The sequence below is a fragment of the Lutzomyia longipalpis genome, chromosome 2 (assembly GCF_024334085.1).
Source record: "Lutzomyia longipalpis isolate SR_M1_2022 chromosome 2, ASM2433408v1".
Classification (NCBI taxonomy): domain Eukaryota; kingdom Metazoa; phylum Arthropoda; class Insecta; order Diptera; family Psychodidae; genus Lutzomyia; species Lutzomyia longipalpis.
The window spans coordinates 2993817-3018170 of record NC_074708.1 but is presented as its reverse complement, the minus strand read 5'-3'; the positions used below and the strand labels follow the sequence as shown (position 1 = coordinate 3018170).

The window sequence follows — 24354 nt, the reverse complement described above, 5'->3', positions numbered from 1 at the left end:
AGGTTGTTGTCATTTTTAGCACGACCACAGAGGATGCGGTGAAAATTATTCGTTCATTTTAAATAATATTTTTAACAACAAAAAAGGAGAAAAAGAAGTTAAAACTCAATCCAGCCACAAGGTACATTGTCCATCCATCTAATTATCATGCAGTCGTCAAAAATTATCCAGGATGCACTGGATTTTCTCTCACAGGAAGCTCAAGGTTAGTTAGTGGTTGCACTTCGTAAGTTTGTGTGTGCAAAAAAGCAAATTTCACGCGCCAATTCCGAAAAACTAATTAATATTTTGCGAAATTATATAATGAAATGGATTTATTATAAATAAATTTCAGAACTATATTTAGGACCGAGAATACCAGAATTATTCGATATACCGACATCTCTGCAGTTTACGCGGGATTATGTGGCTAAAAATATGCCAGTAATACTGAGGGGTTGTCTTCATTGGCCCGCAATCACGAAATGGAGTTCAAAATATTTTAGGTAATTAATTTTCTATTAAAATTCTCTCAATTAAAAAAAACTGTCTCCCTTCATTGAATGTTTCATTAATTTTGAAAAAAAAAAAATTCTTTGGCAGAAATACAATTGGGGGGAAGGACGTGACTGTTGCGGTCACGCCAAATGGATATGCTGATGGGATTGCTGTGCACGAGAAGAAGGATTATTTTGTCATGCCAGAGGAACAAGAGATGAAGATGGGAGACTTTCTAGACAAATTAGACAACAAAAGGTTTGAATTTTCATTTTAATTTCTTGTTTTTGTTGGTTCATTTTGAAAACAAAGAATTTGAATCATTTTAAAATGAAAGCCTTGTCTATTTTCTAACGATTGACGTTTCATTTCGTGTTTGACATTATCTTAGGGTTCGACATTTATCCAAACATTTGACGTTAATTTCCTAACGATTGATGTTTCATGTCGAATGTTTCATGTATCTTTAACAATGTTTGACAGCTATTCTAACGTTTGACGTAATTAATTACACCTGAAAATCCATTTTAATATTTCCTTTAATGCAATCGTTAGCTTGAATATAATTTTTTTGAGCTCATAAAGAAATTCCCCAACCTTCTGAATTTTTAGGGTGCTTATTAGGCATTCAAATATCCTCTCTAGCTACGGCACTGTCAAGACTTGAATTGTTTTTTTAAATTTAAATTTTAAAGCATTCACTAACTAACTTACACAGTAGGTGCTGCCCTATTTCATTAAATCATTATAAGAATGAGAAAAAAAATAGATAAAATTACACCAAAGAATGCAAAATTCTTAATTTTTCTCACCTATTTATTTATTTTAGTGACCTTATTTATTACATTCAGAAGCAAAATTCAAATTTATCAACTGATTTTCATGAACTTCTCAATGACATTGATATGGAGTCATTGAATTTCTCTAAAGAAAGTTTCAATAAAGATCCCGATGCCATTAATTTCTGGATGGGAGATGAAAGAGCTGTTACGTCGAGTAAGTTTTTTTTTCGTTTTTTTAGAGTAGAAAGTGATGGCCTAAATGTGACGTTTCGGTTTATTTTGAAGCTTCTTCTTCAGGCTTTAAAATGATAAGTTGACTGAAAATGTATTAATTCATTAAAAGAACGTTCTTTTGATTGAAATTGAAGTTTAAGAAGGAAAGTTTTGATATTAACGTTCAATTTAATTTTTAATTTTTAGTTAATAAATTTTTTCGGGTCGATTCTGATAAAAATCTTTTCTTTTCTATTCTAACAACTTAAAAGTTGGTATAAGATTTTGACATATGATATTTTTAAATCGATCTTTTGTCGGTCTATAAAAGAAAAAAGAAAGAATCACAGCTAAAAGGATTTGTTATTCTTTAAAACATTCAAAATATCTTTAAAAAGTCTAGAAAAAGTAATTTTTCTTCAAAAACACGATTAAAGAAATAAATAAAATGTCGAAATCTTAATAAGATTTTTCCCAGAATACCAAATAATTAACGAATTGATAGAAAAGAGTAAAAAACATTTTTTTTCAGAATCTACCCCTATTTTATTAAAATTCTTTTGATTGAATAAGGTTTTTTATTCCCTTTTAAATATTTTTTCTGTTGGTAGAATTTGTGTTAAAGTAACATCGTTAAATTGAGTTTAAATACAATTTTTTTAGGTAAAACCTTTCTACCAATTTGGGAGGACACGGTTTACGACTTTTAGCAAATTCTCAAATAATTTCACATACGACATTTCGAAGGTTTTATTCCCTCTTCATCAGGCAGTAAGATAGATAGTAAAATATGTTTCTTATTCTCATTTAAATTTTTAATATCAAGTGAATGAGAATTTTTATGTTTCTCCTTGAGAATTTGAAAAAAAAACAGAAAATCACATTTAGGCCAACTTCCTCTCTAAATTTTTGAAAAGAAAATTATTAAATTGTAAAACTAACTGAGAAAGATTTTTTTTCAGTGCACAAAGATCCTTATGAAAATATGTACTGCGTCATATCGGGTTACAAGGATTTCGTGTTGATTCCACCAGTTTGCTATCACAACGTTCCACGAAAGGTGTACCCATCTGCAGTTTACAAGACAGATCAAAGGGGAAAAATGACGATAGAGCCCCTCCTTGATGAAGAGACGAAGAAACCCGTGACTATTGAGTGGGTGAGTGTTGATCCTCTTGATCCAGACTTGAAGACTTTCCCGCAGTATTCAAAGGCCATTCAGTATGAGGTACTTTACTAACTTTTCTTCTCATTGAACTTTTCTTTGAGACACAATTTTTCCATTTATTTATTTATTTTTTCGCAAAAGGTTCGGGTCAATGCAGGAGATATACTGTACTTACCCAGCTTTTGGTACCATCATGTCCGTCAGAGTCACAAATGTATTGCTGTGAATTTCTGGTATGACATGGATTACGATGCCAGATATTGCTACTATAGAATGATTGAAAAATTGTGTGCCAATAAAGATGTCTTGTAAATTGAATTAATTTTCAATTCTAATTTACTTGAAATGTCCTCCCTTCCCCTTCCCGTTTTGGGTTGAAGCCAAAAAACGACTTTTTGATTGGTTTCTGTGCGTCTCACTCCACGGAAAAAGAAAAAGAAGGAAAATTCAGGAAAATCTAGTGAAAACTTTCTCTGCCGATGTAAAATGCCAGAGAAGCAAGAGGAGATTGTTGACAAGGGTTCAAATAATTGACAAACTTACCACTGAGGAAGGCATGTTGGAACGCCGAAAGCTTTGGGAAAAGATTTAGTTTCTTTTAAACCCGCATCCACTATATTGACGCCCCCAGAAGAAGAATAAAGGCCTATCCAAAGTTTTTTGTAAGAAGACAGTTTTCGTTGTGTTTTTCTCACTTGCTCCTTCATATTGTTTCGCGCTGTCACTGTCAAACAAGAAACGCGATTTCTATGTTTTATAACCGCTTTCTTGTTTGACAGTGACAGCGCGATTCAAATGACAAGGATGCATCGGAGGATCGAGATTTCTAACCTCAAAGTTTAATCTTAATTTTCCCTCAAAAGGCTCAAAAGAAAATTTTTTAAACGTTTTCTTTCGACGGTCTTGAAGTAATGAAACTTCTCTATACACAGACGTAGAATTTATCACGAAATGTTAACTAGATTTTAATTCTGGGGCGATTGAAAGAAGTCGAGTTGGCCATCTTTGGGTTAAAACAAAATGCGACATTTTTTTTTCTACAAATTTATTTTACAATGCAAAATATATATAGAGTAATATTGCTTCATATATATTACAAAAAAAGGATAATGATATTTACATGAAGTATTGCAACCTCACAGCTTGTTATAAAAAAATGATTGATTGATAAAATTATTCGTTAAAAATATTTCTATCGATAACACCCACATGATTTATTTTTAAAATATTGCTTTAGAATGTAGTTTTAAGAGGAAAGTCTTGAGAGAATTTTTTTTCATTCATTAAGGGATGAAGAAGAGGAGGGAATTTTTAGGAGGAAATCTGGTATAAATATCACAAGAAGTTGGGATAACGTGTTATTTAACTTTGGTTGGTGCTCAATGCATAAATTGATAGAAGAATGTTTAGAATTAATGTTGCGAGATGATAAAATTCTAGAGATTAGTGATGTCAATTTGGGGAGTTTGGGATCGTCTACTTTCACTGGTCGGGGCCGTGTTGTGAACACAAATTTCCGCATAGATATTTTCCGCACAGATCCTCCCATCGTAGGTGGATGATGCGTTGTCATCAATGGAGACAATTGAGTCCTGAACACTACTATATTCATCCGATAGCTTAAGATTGCTCTTTGATGTCTCCCTGCTGTTGCACAGTGCCTTTGCCGATTTGGGATGTTTCGATGAGGATTTCTGTGGCAGCCCCAGTTGATGCCACAACTGATTGAGATTCGACGAAGATTTGCTATTCTGCTTGGTTTTCACGTGAAATTCCGAATAGAGCTTCTTGCTGATGAACGATTGCTGGTGCTGCTTCCCCTGTTGCTCCTGCTGCGGCAGACGATCCACACTCCCGGCCATCTTGTCCACTTTCACGAGATCAGGTGTTGGTGAGATCACTGTGGCCAACATTGTTGCACTACTGTGCAATTTCACATTTTCCAACGACATGGTTTTATCAATTCTCGGTGCTGAGCATCGAAACTCATAGCCAATGTCCGAGAGTGCTCTCGATTCCCGCCCAAATTGACTGGAAGCAATGTCACACTCACTCCCGAAGCGTTCTTGTATTAACTTGGACATGTCGCTGTAGCGATCAATGCTCTGCTGCCGTTTTCCATCGCAGCTCACGTCAAAGCTGGAGAATGAACTAGTTTTAGTCTTGGCACTCTTTCTCTCAGCAAACCACTTCCGCTTTGTCGGTTCAAACACCTTCATCTTGCTGCTAAGACTCCGTTCTGGTTGCTTCCCCGCCCCATGGGCCGTTTTCTGCGTCTCCAATTGCTGCAGTTCGGCTTTTGTGAGGAAAATAATTGAATCCTCCTTCTCCGTGGCCACGTAGCTCTTCTCACGATGGAGGAGTTTTGTCAAATTAATCGGTCGGAGTAACTTAAATGGATCACTCTTGACCTTTCGCACCTTCCCCGTTGGATGCTCCTGCAGGGATTCCCCCTCAATGGCCTGCATATGTGTGTCATAGTTGAATTTGCAATATTTCAAGATATTCTGAATATTTGGCGATGCCAGCAATTTCTTTTCGGTGTCATAGCCAAGAAGGCATCGCTGTAGCTTCATATCCGGCAACAGGGAGATTGTCTTCAGCATCAGCGTTGACCTATTATCACGCTCATCAATTGGGCATGAAATTATTACGTCCTCCATGGAGATCTTGTGGATTGTGATGCAATCTGTGGAATAAATTCGCATAATATACCATTTTAGAGCTTTTGTATTTGACCCCAAAATGAGACTCTTTTTGTGAAATTTCATGGGGAAAAATTCCAAAAAAATAAAATTGCAGCCATCGAGTAGTTTTTAACGATTTAATTGTGGCAAGAACTTATAAATGTGAGAAAATCAACCACTCTTCATTTCAACGCGCAGCATTGTGTCACTCTCAAGGAAAATTTTATTGTATTTTCGCTGAATTTCATCATTATCGGTGGGAAGGGAATATTTATTATTATTTTTTTTCAAAATATTTTGGTTCATTCTTTTGAAGATTTTTTTTAAAATGAGTTTTTGTATCGAATTTTTCATGAATAAATCAATATTTATATAGATAAATCAATATTTTAATCAATTACAGTGGGGATACGAAGTAAACGATTAAAGAATAATTAAAAGCGAGTCTCAGAACGAAGCATAGGTAGATTTTGAACGATTCTATCTTCCCAGGACGAAGATTCACATTCAAGTAATTTTTCTTTGGATCGCAAATCGTTTTCCATGGATCATAGTTTACGATTTTACACGTTTCGTTCAATTTTTGTTCAGTTTCTTGTGTTCCATGGAATTAGTTTTGGGTTTTTTACGTTCTTTAGATAAAATTTTCAATAATTTTCTTACATTTTCTAGTACTTATTGCGAGTTTTTATATCTTTTGGAATCCCTTTTCTGTGGTTTCTTGTTCTTTACGGAATTGGTTAAAAAATCATCATGTTCCGTTGATTGATTTTCTTGTTTCGTTGATTTTGACATTCTGCGGATTCTTTGTCTTCTTCTCCCGTTTCAAGGAAAAAATAAGAACGTTTCTTTTGATTTCTCAGGTTTTGTAAAAAAAAACTTCTGGTTTCTTATGTTCTGCGGAACTGATTTAGAATTTTTCTAGTTTCACGTGTTTCTGATTTTTCACGTTTTAATAACTAATTTAAGGTTTTTGTGTTCTTTTTATTGTTTCTTGTGTTTCGCGGAACTTCTTACGATAGTTTCACGTTCCGCTGATTTTTTTATCGTTTCTTATGTTCTGTGGAACTGTTTCGGTTTTTCATGTTCTGCGGAATTTTTATCTAAAAGTAGTTTCCCGAATTTTGGGGAATAGTATTCGATTTTTTTTTCTATGAATTTTTATCTGGTTTCTTGTGTTTCCTGGAACAAATTTTCGAATTTCTTAATTTTATGAGATTTTCCTGGTTCCTCATGTTGCAAAAAAGTTTTTCTAACTAAATTCTTTTAGACTTCTTCATTAAATTGCACCTGACATGAATTATTATTTTAATTAACGAAACTTTAGTTAATTTTATAAGAATCTTCACAGCGAATAATTATCCAAAAAAGTAATATGTAAATCTGCATTTAACAAAAAACAAACTCTTCTGCATTAAATGCATAAACAAGCAAAAAAGAAGAAACTTTCCATGATAAAATAAATTTAAATCATGATAAACTTTCAGATTTTCGGTGACTTTGGATGAATATTAAATTTCACGTGAAAAACGTTTAAAGGTGAATAAAATGCTTCTTACCTGTTGATATTCCAGGCAGATTGCCGGAGATTAATTTCACATTGAGAGGGAGTGGAGAGTTTTGTGCAATGTCACTTATTCTGTGAACATACTCAGGATTTGTCGTTGTATTCTTATGTTGCTGCTGTTGCTTTCCGCGATGGCCCTGGTTCATTTCCACCTCGTAAAACTTTCCTTTTGTCGCCAGCGACACATAGAGCATCTATATAGAGAGAGAGAAATATTGTGAATCGGTGCATGCGGTTAGTTTGTGCGAGATTAATTGATCATCATCGTGATCGAGGTGTGTGTGTTGCTGCTCACCTGGCGATTCTCGCACAGCAACTGCGCATATCTGCCGCGTACTTTCTCCCGATCACTCGAACTGCTGAAATCACTTAACGGTCCTCCTGATTTGTTCTGGTGCTGACTTCGACCGTCCTCGAAGACCGCCAACAAACGAAACACCTGACCGGCCTTAGCTGTTGTCTTCACATAATGGCTCTTAATGGCAATGTCTGCTGAAAAGAAAGAACAGAAAAAAAACGAAAATTCAACGCATTATAGTACTTTGTAAATTATTCCACACAAGGAGGGCATTGTGGCATGTAACTGCTACCTCTCTCTATATAAATATAAATATATGTTTATTACCTTGATTCGGAGATTCGCTGTATGCTACCATATTCTCCATTGATAAAAATTTATAAACACGTTCACGCACCAATTGGATGATTGTTGTATAAATTGCTGCTGTTGCTCCACCTTTATCGTTCAACAGTGAGAAGTATCCTTTAAAGAAAAGTTTAAAAATTCATTAAAGAAAAGTTAAATTAAAAGTAAAAGTTCACTGTATTGGATGATACTGTGCGAGTATGTAGCAATGTGGATCAAACATTCCGCAAAAGAATACAATAATTATGTTAAAAGATATATAGAGTAGATATCCACGAAAAAAAAAGATAAAATATTTGAATAATTGTGAGATTTTCTCAGTCCAATTTCGCACGTATGTTGGTAAGAGAGATATATTTCATTTGGACCATTTTCTTCTATTTGCATTGCATAACGTTTCTTTTCAATAATAAAGAAGAAAAAAAAACCTTAAAGGTACATTATTACAATTATTTCAACAGTTTTGTCTGGCAATTCTATTGTATTCCCCTCATGCTATATAGTTTGAGGAGAGAGACACCACGGTTAAGCATATAATAATAAAAATTTCTACACACACTGTAATTCATCATGGGTGTCTCACTGCAATTTTTTTTCTCTCTTCTTTCACACAATTTAATTATTTTACATACATGCGGTACATAGTAGCTACATATACCCCCACAAATGACGCGAGAATAATGAAGAAAAGAAGTTCTCACCGGGGTATTCTTGAGGTATTTTAATGCCCCTCTTCCAATCCATACTCTTTGTGCTGATCGCATGATATAATTTGCGATTGCGAATTTGTTTGTAGATTAACATAAGTTCCCCTGGCTTCTGGGGTGGTGGACTATTGAGGAGAGAATCCAGGCGACTTAAGTCCTGAAGGGATTGGAGTTTTGGTAAATTTTGCTGTGATGTCCGCATATCGCACACCTCCATTGCGTTCTCATTGTTTGTCTCACGCGTTATCAGGCGGGCAACTTTTGGTAGAAAATTCCGATGAAGAAATCTCTCAACTGGCATGATGTCTCTGCTTGACTGAAAAAAAAGGATTTCGCATAAAAATTAAATTAATTAAAAAAAAAATATTTTTAGGGATATTTTGGGGATATTTCTCTTGATTCATTAGGTCTTCTTAACCCTTCGTAGGCTCTGGAGGATAATTGACTGGCACCAGGGGTATTTTGTGCTACTGGTCATTATTCAAATTCAAACAAGAAATCGTTTAATATAATTATGGAAACTCTTCATTGAAGATAAGAAACCTTTGAAATTCGTTTGAAATCTTGAAATTTCAGTACAAAATTTAAGGATTTCAAGAGTTTCTTGGTCGCTGAAATTATTTTATTTACGCTACAAAATTTTTATCAATCTCTTTAGAATTTTAATTGAATTTTTGTTAGTAAATTGACAAAAATATCGCTCAAAATTGTCATAAATCTATTCAAAAAGTTGGCACTTAAATAAATAGTTTTTAACCGTTTCGCATTCAGCGGGTCGTAAGTTGATTTGAACATGAGACATTCTCTTTTTTCATTGAATTTTTCATTTTCTTCTAATTTCATTGAATTTAATTGTTGTTTTAAGAGAGAAATGTGTTTAATTTAACTTAATTGGACAAAAAAAAAAGCGTTCTGAGTTAACTGAGTTTGGCGGATCTAGGTTTCTAACCTCAAAAGCTTGATCTTCATTTTCTCTCAAAAGAAAATATTTTTCCAAGTTTTCTTTCGACGATATTGAGGTAATTGAACTTCCCTACACACAGATGTAGAAATTATCACGATATTTTTAAGAGATTTTATTCTGTGACGATTTAAAAAATTTCGAATTGGCCACTTTGCCCAGCAAAATCCTCCAAGGATTAAAAAAATGTTCTCTAAAAGCATCCATCGAATAAATATCTCGATGAAAAGATCGAATTCTTTAATATTTCATTCATCGCGAAAGGGTTAAAATTAATTCAAGACCGAAAGTCTACATTTTTCCTAGAATCTCATGAATTGTCGTTTCAGTCATTTTTTCACATTAAATTGTTGCAAATGTACAAAAAAAAGGATTAAAGAATTCAAAGTTTGTATAAGGATTGAGTTTATTAAACAAAATTAACGATATTGCATTCTAATTAGCTGCTTATGATTACCATTTAAAAAATAATAAAATTTTCTAACGTTTGACATTCCTTTTCAATATTTTTGACACTTCTTTTCATATGTTTGACACAATTGAAACGTTTTACATTTGTCTTTGAACGTTTGATATTTCTTTTAAATGTTTGTAATTTTTTTTCAATCGCACAACATTTCTCTTTAAACGTTTGACGTTTATTTTCATACGTTTAACATTTCTCTTCTCGAAAAAAAATGTTAATGAATTTTGCCTGAAAGTAATTCTTCTTGACTTCCAATGAACAATTTCAACTTCTAGAGTGTTTTAGAGTATATACCTATACTTGGAGCATCTTACGACCCCCTCACATGGCATTCTAAGGGTTAACACACAAGGGCTTAATGAGGAAAAATGATTAAATTCCTGTCTGAAAAGCAAAACAACGTCGTTTGTTTCTCAATCACACGCATTCACGTGGCTTTGTTATTGGAATCAGTTAAAGAGTGGGGGGGGGGTCAGAAAAAAGACCATTGTGTCCAATATTATGTTTTAGTTGTCGGATAGAGCATTGTATATTATATATGAAAAAAAAATTCTTTTCCCATGGGATTAATGTTTGCAACATTGTTGGTCTATGTCTTTTATCTGTCTTCTTGGCAAATGTATATGTACTTACATCACTTCCAAATTTTGAATTCTCACTGTCCTCCGTGGAAGCATCACCCCCGAGGCTGTTGCTCTTGACAGCGGGCTGATTCTGTTGCCTTTGCTTGGATGCCAACCTCGCATTCTCAAAGTCCGCCACTGAGAACATATTTGCGCTTGTATCATGGGAATTGAATCTCCGCAGTTTTGGCTTGTGGCCTTCTTGCGTTGTGATAATTTGCAGCGGGAGGTTGGTCTGGGACGTGAAGATGGGAGATTTGGAGGAGGTGAGACTCATGTGACCGGGCTGACCCCAGAAGTAGATGGGAGATTTGACTGTGGCAGCATGATGATGGGCTCCAGTTGTTTGGATTGTGGCAACGGGATTTGGCATGTGTGGACTAGACTTGATGAGCCAATTGGCCAGATGCTGCTTCCTCTCGAAATCCAAATTTGTATTCTGCATGTCACTCAATCGTACACTCCCAGCCATCGTTCTCACCTGAAAAGAATTTTTGGTATTAAATAAAAAAAATATTTTTTTACCATTAAAGATCAAATTTTTTTACACTAGGCAACAAAATTTGTCCATTTACGCGGATGTCTGAATAATATATAATTCTCTTTATTTTTTCAAAGTAAATTAAATTAAACACAAAACCTTGAAACTATTTATAAAGTCATGGGATAATTTCATGACAAGACAGATGATTTATCATCTTTGTCTTTGTTTTTTTTACTTCATCTTGACTATAAAGTTAATATAGATTATTATCAAAGTAGAGAAGAAGTAAAAAAAAAACAATGATTAGTTGGTCGTTTCACTTTTCACATGAAATTGGCAAACTGGCGAACAAGATGTCGAGAAAATTAATGGGTAAATGGCATAATGGATAATACACCATCGATGTCTATGCAGCTGCCCGTGTTGTTTCTTTATGTACAAAACTTTCTGCACAGAAGAAGTTAAGAAAGAAAAAAAAATAATGCAAATTTCACTCTCGTCGTCAATGTTTTAAAATAAAGTCTCTTTATATTCATTTAACCTCCTTGTGCGGCTTTTACACGTTGAATATGCAAAATTGCGCGAAAATGAAAAGTCTTCAACTAATATGTATGACTTTCTTATAAATACGGTTCGTTTCCCCCCCTCACACCCGCACCAATATCACCGACAAAGTCATTTTATTCGCATAAATTTAGCGCATAATCTGTTTTTTTTTTCTCTATCTCTCTATGATTAAATTAATCGACGCTCCTGGTGGAGAAGCCATAGGCAGAGAGACTCCATGAAATTCTAATTTGTGATTGTCTCACAAGACACAGACCTTTTTTTGCTGACCTCTTTTTTTTCGCCATCGCGCATTTATTGTTATAAACGAATTTCAGTTTGCGTCAATAATTTAGCCTCAAGGCGTTTTTTGGGAATATAATATGAAATCGATTTAAGATACTACAACGTACGTAATTTATTTTATTTTTTTTTTCTACATAGGCTGAGGTTTATTCAGCTCCTTGGCGGAGAATGAAACATTTCTATCTTGGCTTCTCTTGCAAAACATAATTATTTTCAGTGATCACTTCATACACACATTGATTGTGATTACGACTTTGAGTCAAAATCTCAATTTCGGGCGCACGAAAAGAGAGTGAAAACTAAAATCAGACATCTCGCCTCACTATTAAAGGTTAAATTATAACTTTAATGCAAAATGTCACGCACATACGGTTGTGTACATGGATTAATTTCTTAATAAATCCCCTTCCCAGCATGTGGTGGCTGATCTCACAATTAGTAGTACCCCCCCTAAAACGTGATCATTTTAATGTTCATACCGACAAATCAATCTAAATTGAATTACAATTTGCACAGGGAAATGCTATTTCGGGCTCATTTTAATAAATCATTCAAAACCAATTTAATATCATTTAACTAAAATCAGTTGCATAAATACATATCACTGCATGTGACCTTTGAATTCAAAATTGACATTTGAATTTATTCTTTGTACGAAATTATATAAAATGGTCATGAGATCAGAGAGAATTGAGAAATTATTTTATCAGGGGATTTATTTAAATGTTATCACTAAAAATAATAAATTAGATCAATTTATTCAAAGCAATTTTGCACTGAAGCTCAACCAGGTTGAAATGATTGGGTAAGAATCGACCAATGAATGCTCTACTGAAACTCAATGACCAATCAGAAAGAATCTCTTATTCTTCTTCTTGTTTATTCCAACTTCAACAAGAGATTTTAGTTGAGATTTTATTGAATTAAAAGCTTCAATCACAGATTTAATCAAACTAGTGGATTTTACTGGATTTCACGTTTCTTTTGAAACACAAAAGCCTTCGGGAGTTTATCACGGGAGTTTTTCACTCGTAGAGAATTCATGCCCTGGCTACGCTAAATACTTCTAAATATTCTTTTTAAGAATTTTATAAAACAAGGAAGAAATATTAAATAAATAAAATCATGATCTCTGATTAATTTTCCTTCACTTCTCTACCAAAATAAATTCAAAAAATAATCTGCAAATTTAATCTTTTCGCAAAATGAAGGAGTCAATGTTTAATAAGCAATGTGAACCTTCATTTATTCGCAATCTCTGAAAGAATAAATTGCTTATAAAATGTCTATTTCCGATTAGACTTGCAAATTTCGCAATGAATGAAAACTTATATTGAATTTCTTTGCTAATGCACTTTTGCTGAATTGACCATTCTTTCACTTTTGGCACCGCACATGTTTATTTAATGCCACCATGTCGCTTTTATTTATAAAGCACCGTGAAATTGCTCACAAAAAGGAGAGTTAATTTCACAAAAAAGCTCTCCTCCCTCCTAACGTCCCAACATCTCATTGAAGCACAAAGACAAGATCTTCTGATTCGTGGATGATTGTAAAATAACATGTAATATTGACATTATTCTCAATTCAAAGGGGCATTTTGCTGTTTCTTTTTCTTATTTTTGAATTAGTAGTTGGAAATGTTGATTATCAGGTTTAAATATAACTTAAAGATTCAACCTCTCGCGCATATGTCTAACATAATATTGATCTAGGCAGCATCAAGAGTGATCATGCTGTGGTGATGCTGTATGAGGGTAAATAATATGCGAGAAAGAAGAAAGAAAATAAGCAGAGATTGCGGATATTGCTACAGTTAGCATTGATGGTCATTATGAATGAATAAAATGCGTTTGAACTACATTTAGTGCAAAAATCTTCCATCGAAAGGATTTTTATGAAAGAATGATTTTCTCCATTGAACGCCAATCATATTAACCCATTAGTTTTCATTAAATTTTCTCAATTTTGAGGAGTTTTTAAGGAAAATTTCAACTAAATATTACTCAAACTTCCTTTATAAAAACTTCCGGAAAAGCGTTATGCAATTAAATGGGAATCTTAGGTGAAAATAGAGTCTCCGAAAATCACATCTAGAAAAAACTGAGCCAGAAATAGTCCAAGACTTTGCTTTAAAAAAAATAGCCCAAGTATGTAGAAAAGAAAACTAAGCAGTGGAACTAATGGGTTAAATAGAAAACTCCTAAATTGCTCTTCAACTGATTTTGTCTGGATATTTAATGTGAATATTTTGACTATAAGAGTTTGTTCTTTTTTTTCTCCACCACTAAATGTGTATTTAAAAAGAAAGTGGATTTACAGTTTAATTGCTGAAGAATTATGTCACACTAAAAAGGCAGTGAGAAGTGAAGATTAAAACGCTTTGCTGTTTACTTATGAACTTGACTTAAAGAATATTAGAGTTTTGTGCAAATAAATGTACGTTCTTAATGAAATTTAATGACTTTTTACAAACTTTTTTTTTATGTTAAATTTTCCAATAGATTGGAATTTAATTTGATTTTATAGCATCGGTGTTTGTGCAGAAATAAGTACATTACAAACTGTAGGTAATGCGGAAAATTGTATTTACATAACAAAGTTAATTGATAAAGTCCGTGCAAAATCCATCCGTGCAAAGTCCGTGGCTTATGTACACAGTACCTATAAGATTAATACTTTCATGTACATTATTAGAGGCTCACAAGGTATAGTAGTAGGGCTGCCGGCTTTATTTACAAATTAGAGAAAAATTAACTTGGTCTCTTGATTATGAAACTAGTGATTAAAATAAATCAGTAAAAAAATCAGTGAAGTGTTGCAGCCAATATTGCTCTATGTTTATGATAGCAATAACATATTTTGATGAAAGTATTACAAAACTTTCACAGAATTTTTAAATAATTAAATTTTATTTTCACTCACTGAAGATTTATTGAGAAATTAAATGGTGCAGATGTACAAATTACTTACAATGTGAATTTATGCCTATATTTTAGGTCAACTGATAAACGTTCTACGTCTTGAGCATAGTTTTGTGAGTTCGAATCTCATAAAAGTTCATACTCTCATAATTTTTTTTTCACCAATAAAGTGTTTTCCAACAAATTATATAAAAGTATCTCGGCGTGAGTTTGTCAACAATTTGCATTTCTAACCAATAGCGTTCCCCCAGATGAATTTTTGCAAAAGATAAAAAAAATCTCCAACACTTTCCTCTTTGCTTCGACGGTGAAATCTCATCTGATTAATATTTGCATCGTGCTGCTTCTTTGAAAAATGCGGTCTCACCGTGTTGACGAAATAAATATTCATTCGCCATTTGCGGGGTAATAGGGAATTCTAAGTAAATTTAAGCCAAAAATTTTTTCAACCGAAAGTGCCTTTTTTCACACACCACACACGTTCTGCCCCTTGAGCACGCACATTTAATGGCAAAACTTTTCACTCTCTCCGAAAAAGAGTAAATATGGTTTTTGATAAATTTTTATTTGATGATTTTCTAGACTTATGGAGCAATAATACAATGCAATACCGTCGTGGAAATATATTGAACAATTTATTTTTCAATGTGAGACATTTAAGCGGCATTTTATTTGTATATTACTCAATTAATTTCACCGAAAAAAAAAAGACAGAAAAGAGACAAAAAGCAAAAAGATTAATAAATGGGAACATTTTGTGTGTGCCTGAGAGTGGAATTTCTCAAGAATTTCATTCATTTGCACTCCAATCTCGTTGGATTTTTTTGCTCCCTTCCTCCGTGTCTAAAACTCAGCATTTAAGACGTCATGAAAACACCTGAGTGTGGTGTCATTAGCGTGCAAAATGTGGGATTTAACGTGTGATTCTCAAAAAGCAACATGATATCACTTTTTCGCATGGAATCTCACCTGGAAATTTCATAAGATCTTTTATTTTTTTCTCCCTCGGTGTTTAATGCAATTTAATTTATATTAAAAAAGAAGCTTTCATGACGGTAATTGCAGCATGAATAAAATGTTGTGTACGGGATAAATGGAGATTAAGCATCACTTGGGGCTTTTTTTGTTGATAAAGTGATTAACCCTGAAAATGCCCCAAGATTGCAATAAATAAGATGTGATTCACGGTGTCTTGCCTTTTTTTCTCTCTTTAATTCAAGGGGGCAAATAACTGAAGTAGTTTTTATTACTTTTACATATTTGGAATTGAATGCGTGCATTTTGGGATTTAATGAAAAGTTGAAGGTATTCCGAGAGATTTAAGATTTCAACTTGTCTGTTGATTTTTTTAAATTAAAAATTGCTTTAAATGCGAGCTTTTGACAATTTGAGGAATTCTAACGTTTAAAGTTTCTTTGGTAATGAATGACATTTCTTGTCTAACCTGTTAAGTTTTTTTTTCTAAAGTTTGTTTTGTAATTTTAACGTATCTTCCCTTAGGCTTAGAATTTATTTTATTTTTAATTTATTTGACGTTGTTTTTCTAACGTTTGGTACTTCTTTTCTGAAACGTATAAAGTTTCATTTAATATTTGACATTCCTTTTCAAATGTTTGACGTTTCTCTTTAAACTTGACATTTGATTTCAAACTTTTGACATTTATTCTAACGTTTGACGTTTATAGTTTATGTCTTTAAGGTCAATACTAGAAGCATTCTAACACAATATTTTTCTCTAATCATCCCTTAAATAAATTAAATAAATTCAAAGGGCATTGTAACCAAAATTAGCCATTTATTTGCCCCTTGATTTTGATTTTTTTTTTAAGCAAAACATTTAAAATTCTCCCAAGATGAAGCTATTTGCTGGGAGGTAGCAACGTTAAAAAAAAAATAAGAAACTTGACTGCACATTGAATACCGAACAAGGTTGATACTGACATGGGCAATTTGTTTTGAAGTATATATTTTCCAAAAAAAGCAACAGATTGCGATAATGAGCTGATTACCTAATTTATCCAGTTATTCACGATTGTATGTGATTTTTATGTAAATTTTCATGCAGCTTTGAGCATATTATTCTACAACACGCGACATAAGGTGAAATGACTAATAATGTCCTACCTTTTATAGACACTTGCTGTTTGAGACATGATTTTGGAATGTGCATAAAATGGGTAAATTATAACTTTTCACTGCGCATAAAACTGCAACAAAATAGTCGAAAATGACATGAGGAAACTATCAGAGCTTGGACAAATTATTGCTTTTGCTACTGTCCACTTGTTCGGTGCGGGGGTAACAAAATAAATCTCACCTACGTTTTATCATTGAGGCCTTTTATTTATTGATTTACTAATTGAAAATGAATTTTTGCGTGCGGTAACCTTTACCTGCTTGCATTGCAATATATATTTTATAATAATAATAATATAAATTCATTTTTTTAACTCAATAAAAGGAATGCTCAATAGGAGGTTTATGTATGTAGCTTTGTATAGGAGGTTTGATGACTAACTTCAATTATATCCCATCTCACGTTGAAATACTCAAGGTGAGTGATCAATTACTTAATCGATTTTCATCACTTGATGGACACAATTGCATGAGGTGGTAAATTTTTTTTTAATGCCACAGAGGTATTCTTCATTGACACAATTATCTTCCGCCTTTAAACGGATGATTGAATTTTTGCCCAAAAGGAGGGACTCTGCTGACGCCTACAGCGTAAGCACTGTACACTACCATTAAAAATTATTCGATCTTGTTCATTATTTTAGGGAGATTTAGCTTTTTTTGAATCATTTCAAATTTTTCTTTCAAAGTCCAATTTTATTGCTAAATTTCAGAAAAAATTAACTTTTAGGGGAAATTATAAGATGAACTGCAAGTCGAAATAATTCTTGAAAGACTTGATCACCTATAAAAATAATGCAGCGATTACATACAAAAAAAAATTATTTTCATCAAAAGTCAACTTAAAAGTCTCAAGAAAAACATTAAGAAAATTATTAACAATGTGGAAGTATAAATAATTTGAGTAGTGTAAAATATTGCTAATATTTATCACACGAGCTCTACGAAAATATTTGGTCTTGCACAGTTATTTAATTTTTATTACAAACAAGCTCTAAAAATTAATTCTATTGACACATTTTATCACTTCTTTCAGTCAATTTTTTCGCGGAATGAAAATTTTGCGACTATATATTTAATTTCACATTGAAAATCCCCTCCTATTTATGCCGCGAGTGCTTAGAGAGACACAGAAAGAAGCCGACAAGATAGCAATCATTGTTAGGGCATGGTCACAAGTACACAGTCAACAATATTAATAATTTAAATTATTCATCTACGTGAATTAAGCCTAAACAACGCTACACCTTTATTTTTCACAACAATATAAAGTTGCATTGAATTTTTATGTGTAGCGCGTATGGGCATTCTTCTCATCATATGGCAATAAGAGTGGAGTGGAGTGAGATACCTTGAGTAAACATGAAGAAATTTCATACAGAGGTAAGGGAATCACTTAAATTACTGCAGCATTGGGGCTTGATTATGTTGGGTGAATAATTAACACTATTAAAAAGTGTTACACAAACTCCATTTCATGTTTGACTTTTTCTTCTCTTCAATTGTGTACAGCTCGTTTTTTTTTACCTCCATCCAACTCCTCTAACTATATACTATTTTTGCTCAAAGTGAAAGAAGTAGAAGGAGGAGGAAAAAAAAACAAAGCTAAAATGCTCTTTTAACTGCAATTGCCACAATGTACACCACGTGTAAAATAATTTAAATGTTTGCGTGTAGCTCAATTAAGAGAAAAATATGAGTTATGGTTGTACTTATTTATCGATGTTATGTGGAATAGTGACACAAAACATTTACTACCTATACGCGGATGATTTGTCTTATACTCTTCATTCATAATCATCGTTAACCATCGTTACATATTGCATATTGCGTCGTTGAATTCATCATCATCCTATACTGCTGTTTAATTGGACTTTTATTTATTCCGCTTCATTTTATCATTTAATTTTTAAGGATTGGCTTGTTGTTTAGGGTGTTTTGTGTAAACTAAACATATTTTTCCTTCAATTAAAAGAAATTAGAAGTCAAAGTTCTATCGAAAAATTAATGAGGAAAAATCTGAGTTTTCTTGTAGATGTTCAGTATTTTGTTAAAAAACTTTTATTACAAGTCCAACAGTATTTAATTTATACTGAAGTTAATTGACTACATAAAATAGTCATTTAGGTGAACTTGTGTAAGTAGACTAAATTAGTTTTTTCGGTGTTTTTTCCCATAATGTGTTTAAGTGCGGTTAAAAGAAAATCTTCAATTTATTAGATCATTCAGAGCAAAAAAAGAGAGATTAAAATGAAAAATAATTAATTATTTGTGATTTGTCTTAAGGGCGTTATGTAATCTACAAGATATATTTTAATTTTCTAAAACAATAAAAATGAAAATTAGAGATTTTTTAAGCCTGAGAAAAAGATGAATAATTTTGAAAAGAAAATTTTGTTTCTCGTCATGATTTTGTTATTTTTTTGTTAAGGGAAATTCTTTTGGCTTTCGAAATCAAGCTTTCAAGAATTAAAAAAAAAATCTTGGCCTATCAAGGGTTAAAGAATTATCAAAACAGTTTAAGGTTTAAAAAAAACATAATAAATGAAAAATCAGTTCTGTAGGCTCGCCTAATGTCATCATTTTCATTAAAAAAAAATATAAAAATCCCTTAAATAAATTCATAGAAATTAAAAATATATAAATTCTATTTTCTAGAAAATTATTCAAGAAGAATTATTCTGAAGCATTTCTTTTCTTTTAAATTTAATATATTAATAAAGCCGCAAAAACAAGTCATTTCGTAAGCTCTAAATATCATATTTCACTATAAATAGCATAAATATCTGTCGCATAGCTTGTCGTCTTGCATCAAATACCCAAATTTATGATTCACGTGTTTTTCACAAAATCGTTTTAACACCTTTTTTGCCAAGAAAAGTTGAATTTACATGGAATTTTAAATGCAGTCAAGGAAGAAAATGAATGGAATGAATGTATTTCCGAAAAATCGTTTTAAAAAAAAACTGGAAATATATGAGAGATTATGTTGGGTATATTGCAACGACAAATCGTCATGAGGTGGAGATTTATAAAATCATCTCTGACGTTATTTGTGGTTTTAGTATTACCGAGAAAACACCTGGGGTATTTTACACGACGATTCGTGAATCAATCTCAGGAATTTCTCATTGAAGTGGAAGGTACTTTTTCCTCCGACATACCAACATTTTTGAATATGTATGCAAATATAATTTTCAGAGATTTATAATTTTGCAGCAAAATGACCCAAAAAACCTCCACAGACTGATCAAAAATGTTTTTTTCTTGAAGATTTCTGATGCTTTCAATGCTAAGACTTTGGTTAAGTCGTTATAGACAAGATGAAGTCACTTTTTGAGATAATTACATACCTTAGCAGGGAGTTTTTCTATTCTAGCAGGTAATGGGTGTTTTGAGGCGCGCAAATGTGTGCAAAAAAAAAGCAACTTCAATGTCTTTCCTATTGTTAGTTGTGTTGTATAACAATTTATAATTATTACTTTGATGGCTAAAAGATTATGCAATGCGCTTAGAAGAAACATTGGGTGTTTTATTGTATGTTTGGTTTAAATTTTATGTCTCCTCCACGAGGTAGGAGCATGTTTATACGGGGCAGGGGAAGGAAGCACCTCCAACCAATTGATTTAATCTTATTTTGTAAAAGAAAGCGTAGTGAGTGATGTTCTGAATGGAAAGAATTGCAAATTCGCAAGAGAAAGATTGTCTCAGCGAAATGGAATTTTTGTTCAACACCACCGGAAAGAACAAAAATGTGTGGGCCTTCTTTTCTAAAGGTGTCGATTGGCTTAACTGTGAGAGTGCGTTGCTGGAATGAGAATTAACCGCGAGGTTTTGCTGATGAATCTTCTAGCGGCCAACCGCACCGTTTTCTTTTAGCGATCAAGTGGAACTCTGTGCGCTTCTTAAGGTGGATTTTGTATAAAAATACTAACACGAAGCACTATCGTACGGCAAAATGTGAGTCTCTAAGCCACTCAAGCAGTCTTTTGCTTATTTGGACGCGTGGAATCACTGCCCTCGATATAAAACCAGCCACCACACTCTAATGGGAAGTTGGAGATTTCCTCCAATGATATTATGACGTCGTCTTCGACATTATGTATGTATTAGGTCTGCCTATATATTTGCAAGAAACTATTACATATAATATTCATTAGAATTTTTAATATTTTTTTTAGCAAATAATTGCTGTCATTTCTGACCTCAAATTGAAGCTAAAATGTTCTTTTAAATCAAAATTAATTCACAAAAATTGAAGATTTTTGCTCATGAGAAGCAAATTGATAAAATAAAATCAATATAATGAATTATTTAATTAATATGCAATTCGTGCAACGGTTATATTTATTAGTTCATAAACATCAATAAAATAAAATACTTCATTCAGGGAAAGAGAGTAAAACGCACGAGTTTATTTTTTATGTAAATTATTTACCACTCAAGTGTATTATATATAGTAGTGGAAAAATATTAGCAAATTTTTATACCTATAAACGTGTTAATCAATACATTAACTAATTATGAATTAATTAAAATTCACGTAATATTTAAGAGGTGAAAATGAAATTGGCATTGTTTGCAAAGTTTTGAAAATTTTTTCCAGGCACAGCATGCAGCATAACTTGCAAAATATTACATTAATGATATACAAATATTAATTTAAAATGCTTCCCACACTTTGCATTGGAAATTAGTTCATAAAAATACTAAATTAGGTGTTTTACCTATTTATTTGTTATATTATTCAATGTTTTTATCAATTTGAATTGAATTGAATTGTTATGAGAACTTTAGATAATCTTTTTGATGAATTTTTTTTATGTTTATGCTCTATTGCAAAAGGGAGAGAATTTAAGGAACTTGATCCTTAAAATTAAAGCCCTTTGACGATTAATTTTTCAGCTTTATCTGCAAATTCTGTGGTAGGAGCGTGTCACCAAGGATGGAGTCTTTGCAAGAAATCGATGTGAGTGAGAACTGCACCCGGCAACGACTAAAAGTGAGTACAACCCTTAATAAATTTACATTATTGAGTTAAGTGAGTTAGAATTTCTACGAAAAATCAATTGAAAATGAGAAAGAATTTAGAATTCTTTCAAAAATGGGTCTTATTCAGCTACTACCTATAGAAATCCTTGATATTGGATTGAAATCTTGAAATTTCAGTACGAATTTCAAAGATTTCGAGGGTTTCTTGGTCGCAGAATAAGGCCCAATATTTCTGAAATTTAGAAAATCCTTTTGGTATGCTTTAATGGAAAGAAATATTTCTTACAAGGGTCCATTACATCTTGTTTAGAATGAATAGGCTTCATTCTTTCAGGATAGTTTCTTCTGAATATAAAATGAATTTATTAGAACCAAAATTTCCCTAGGAATGTTTTAAAATAAATTTGGCGCTTAATTAAATATTATTTAACTACGTTTCCAGTGAAAGTTCTTTTCTAAAACTTGGCACATGTTTATCTTAAATTTTGAATAAACCATCCTGGAAAAATGAGCTCCATCTGTTCTAAACGTTCCAAACGTAAAACCTCGTTAATTGCAAGAAAAGAATTTCCACCATCACAATCAAGGCCATTGATTGGTGATTAAGGAAAAATTCTATGCGTAGGTGTCTTCTACGGAACCCCACTGTAAAGTTTTCTTTGAGAAAAATATTCTCAACTTTGCATAAGTCGCGTTTCAATTCCAACAAACAACTTCACGAGACAAGGATCTTTGTGGCACATTGTAAGTAGTACGGAAAAATTATGGCTGCAATATTTCTCATCACTCGGGGATGTACTTAAAAGAACTCCGATGCTCTGCCACTTCTTCTTGGTAAGGAGGAGGAGGTTATAATCTTAAGGAGAAAGAGGCGAGTATTCGGACCATCTCGATGGCAATATTTGCAAAAGACGCGCACGATGAAGTGGCTGCTTTGTGCGCACAGCATTTTTGCTACATATAGCTAAGATCTCATGCTACATATGTACATGTATGTTGGGTACAGAAGAGCACAGCAGAGAGGCCTGTCGAAGGTGATATGCCTTGTGTTGAATATTGCTGCGCCACGTTTATGTAGATTCAATAGCGAAAATGGTTTGTGGACTTTTTTGAAAAGATATGTGTGCGTTTCACTCGCAAGAGCGACATCACAGTTCAATGACTAAATTTTTACCGTGTTCTTTTGCGCGCCTGCACTTCATCATCATACCCCAGCCAAAGTGCTGTTGATGATGATGGAATATGGAAACAAAGACACATTACTCCGCCTCTCTATGTTTAAATAAATAAATAAAATGTGAGATGAATTTTTAAGTGCTCATCATTCAAATTTTCCCAACAAAATGTTCTATTTCCCCATTTTTCATTCTTTCATATTTTAATTGAAATTTTTCACTTTTTTTCACTCCGTTTTTTATTAGTTTCTTGCAGAGTTTGCAAAAAGAATTAAATATAATTTTCTTCTTATATTTAAATGAATATAATTTTGAAATTCTCTGTACCTTTCAAGTTTTTTCTTTCTTTTTGCTTGCAATATAGAGGTATATCCAATTGATTGCGTTTCTAAATGACTTTGTGATGCAAATCCAGGTGCTTTAGTTGCTTTCCATTTGTCTATCCCGCACACACACACACGCGGAATCTATATTTTTATTATAAATTCTTTGCTGGCCGAGGATGGTTAAGCGGAAAGTCTAAATTTTCACTTTATTTAATTTGCACAGGAATAACCTTCCTTTTTCTTTTTCTTACACCACACACAATTGCACCAACAGAAATTGGCAGAAACTCCACTATTGCCCGTTTTTTTTATTTTTTGAAAATTAATTGGCACATTTAGAGTTCGCTTAAATTATATACATACATAGCACAGCGTATATATAGCGCGCAGTGCACTCCCGCGAATACGACCACTTTCCACGGATTCCAAGACACAAATGCCGTGGTGCGAGCAACACAGAAGAATCCAGAGCTACGGTGAGACACTGACTATGTGTACGCTCTTTTTGCTGTGGAACAAAAAGCGCCAAACTCGAAAGACTCGTTTGATGTACAATAAAATCCGCGAGATTCAGTGGTTCGTGCTTTGCAATGAGGAGGCAATTTTGCCCCGTGCAAGATTATCCAAAAGTGCCCACGGGTGGGGGGAATTTTGTGAGGCTACTCTATTATATATGTATGTAGGTGTTGGATATCTTCCACAAATAAAATGAGAGAAATTGAGATTATGCTGAGAATTATGGGAACAATCTTGATTTTTCTTCAGTGGTTTCTTGGGCAGAATTTTCTTATTATTGTGTTTAGGGTTTCTCTATTTGGTAGGTAGTTTAGAAAAGAAATTCCTTTTTTTTAAAGATAGGTGATGAACTTAGTCGGGCTTAAAATTTTAAGTCCGTTTTTAAGTCGATTGACCCCAAACAAATCTGAAAACAATCTCTAAGACGGTATTAAGGTTTTAAGTCAGTTTTTTAAAGTCTGACTTAAAGTAAAATAAAAAAAAATAATACAAAAAAAAAATTAAAAAAAAATAAAATAAAGGGCGTAATTCATTATACTCAGTCAGGCTTAAAATTTGAAGTACCTAGGTCTTAAGGCTTTAAGGTTTTAAGTAGTGAATTCCGCCCAAGAAAAGAAGCTTCAAACCGTCGCGTTAGAAAATTAACTAAAAA

The 24354-nt window shown here is 32.9% G+C and overlaps 2 protein-coding genes across 3 annotated transcripts; one reads left to right on the top strand and one right to left on the bottom strand.

Moving 5' to 3' along the window:
• The first annotated feature begins 6 nt into the window (after window positions 1-6).
• LOC129788614 (bifunctional peptidase and (3S)-lysyl hydroxylase Jmjd7) lies at window positions 7-2958 on the top strand. Its single transcript, XM_055824825.1, has 6 exons — window positions 7-205; window positions 335-485; window positions 583-735; window positions 1307-1473; window positions 2435-2700; window positions 2782-2958. Exons 1-6 carry the CDS (start codon window positions 148-150, stop codon window positions 2950-2952), a joined length of 966 nt encoding a protein of 321 aa, XP_055680800.1. The 5' UTR covers window positions 7-147; the 3' UTR covers window positions 2953-2958.
• A 710-nt stretch (window positions 2959-3668) lies between these two features.
• LOC129788613 (uncharacterized) lies at window positions 3669-23762 on the bottom strand. 2 transcript variants are annotated; one of them, XM_055824824.1, is made up of 7 exons: window positions 23188-23762; window positions 10308-10778; window positions 8242-8563; window positions 7520-7657; window positions 7190-7383; window positions 6887-7088; window positions 3669-5329 (listed from the first exon to the last, which is right to left on the bottom strand). In XM_055824824.1, the coding sequence occupies exons 2-7, from the start codon at window positions 10767-10769 to the stop codon at window positions 4077-4079; spliced, it is 2571 nt and encodes an 856-aa protein (XP_055680799.1). In that variant the 5' UTR covers window positions 10770-10778; window positions 23188-23762; the 3' UTR covers window positions 3669-4076. The 2 variants fall into 2 exon arrangements, with proteins under 2 accessions (XP_055680799.1, XP_055680798.1); XM_055824823.1 differs by having other exon boundaries at window positions 7190-7386; window positions 23188-23761.
• Between the last annotated feature and the right edge of the window lie 592 nt (window positions 23763-24354).

Bases quoted from the DNA above. Each gene is read 5' to 3' on its own strand.
- LOC129788614 (XM_055824825.1), top strand. From the start codon at position 148: ATGCAGTCGTCAAAAATTATCCAGGATGCACTGGATTTTCTCTCACAG. The intron at 206-334 runs GTTAGTTAGTGG...AATAAATTTCAG, and splicing joins TCTCTCACAGGAAGCTCAAG to AACTATATTTAGGACCGAGA. The intron at 2,701-2,781 runs GTACTTTACTAA...TTTTCGCAAAAG, and splicing joins CAAAGGCCATTCAGTATGAG to GTTCGGGTCAATGCAGGAGA.
- LOC129788613 (XM_055824823.1), bottom strand. From the start codon at position 10,769: ATGGCTGGGAGTGTACGATTGAGTGACATGCAGAATACAAATTTGGAT. The intron at 8,564-10,307 runs GTAAGTACATAT...CTTTTTTTTCAG, and splicing joins ATTCAAAATTTGGAAGTGAT to TCAAGCAGAGACATCATGCC. The intron at 5,330-6,886 runs GTAAGAAGCATT...TTTATTCCACAG, and splicing joins TCTGCCTGGAATATCAACAG to ATTGCATCACAATCCACAAG.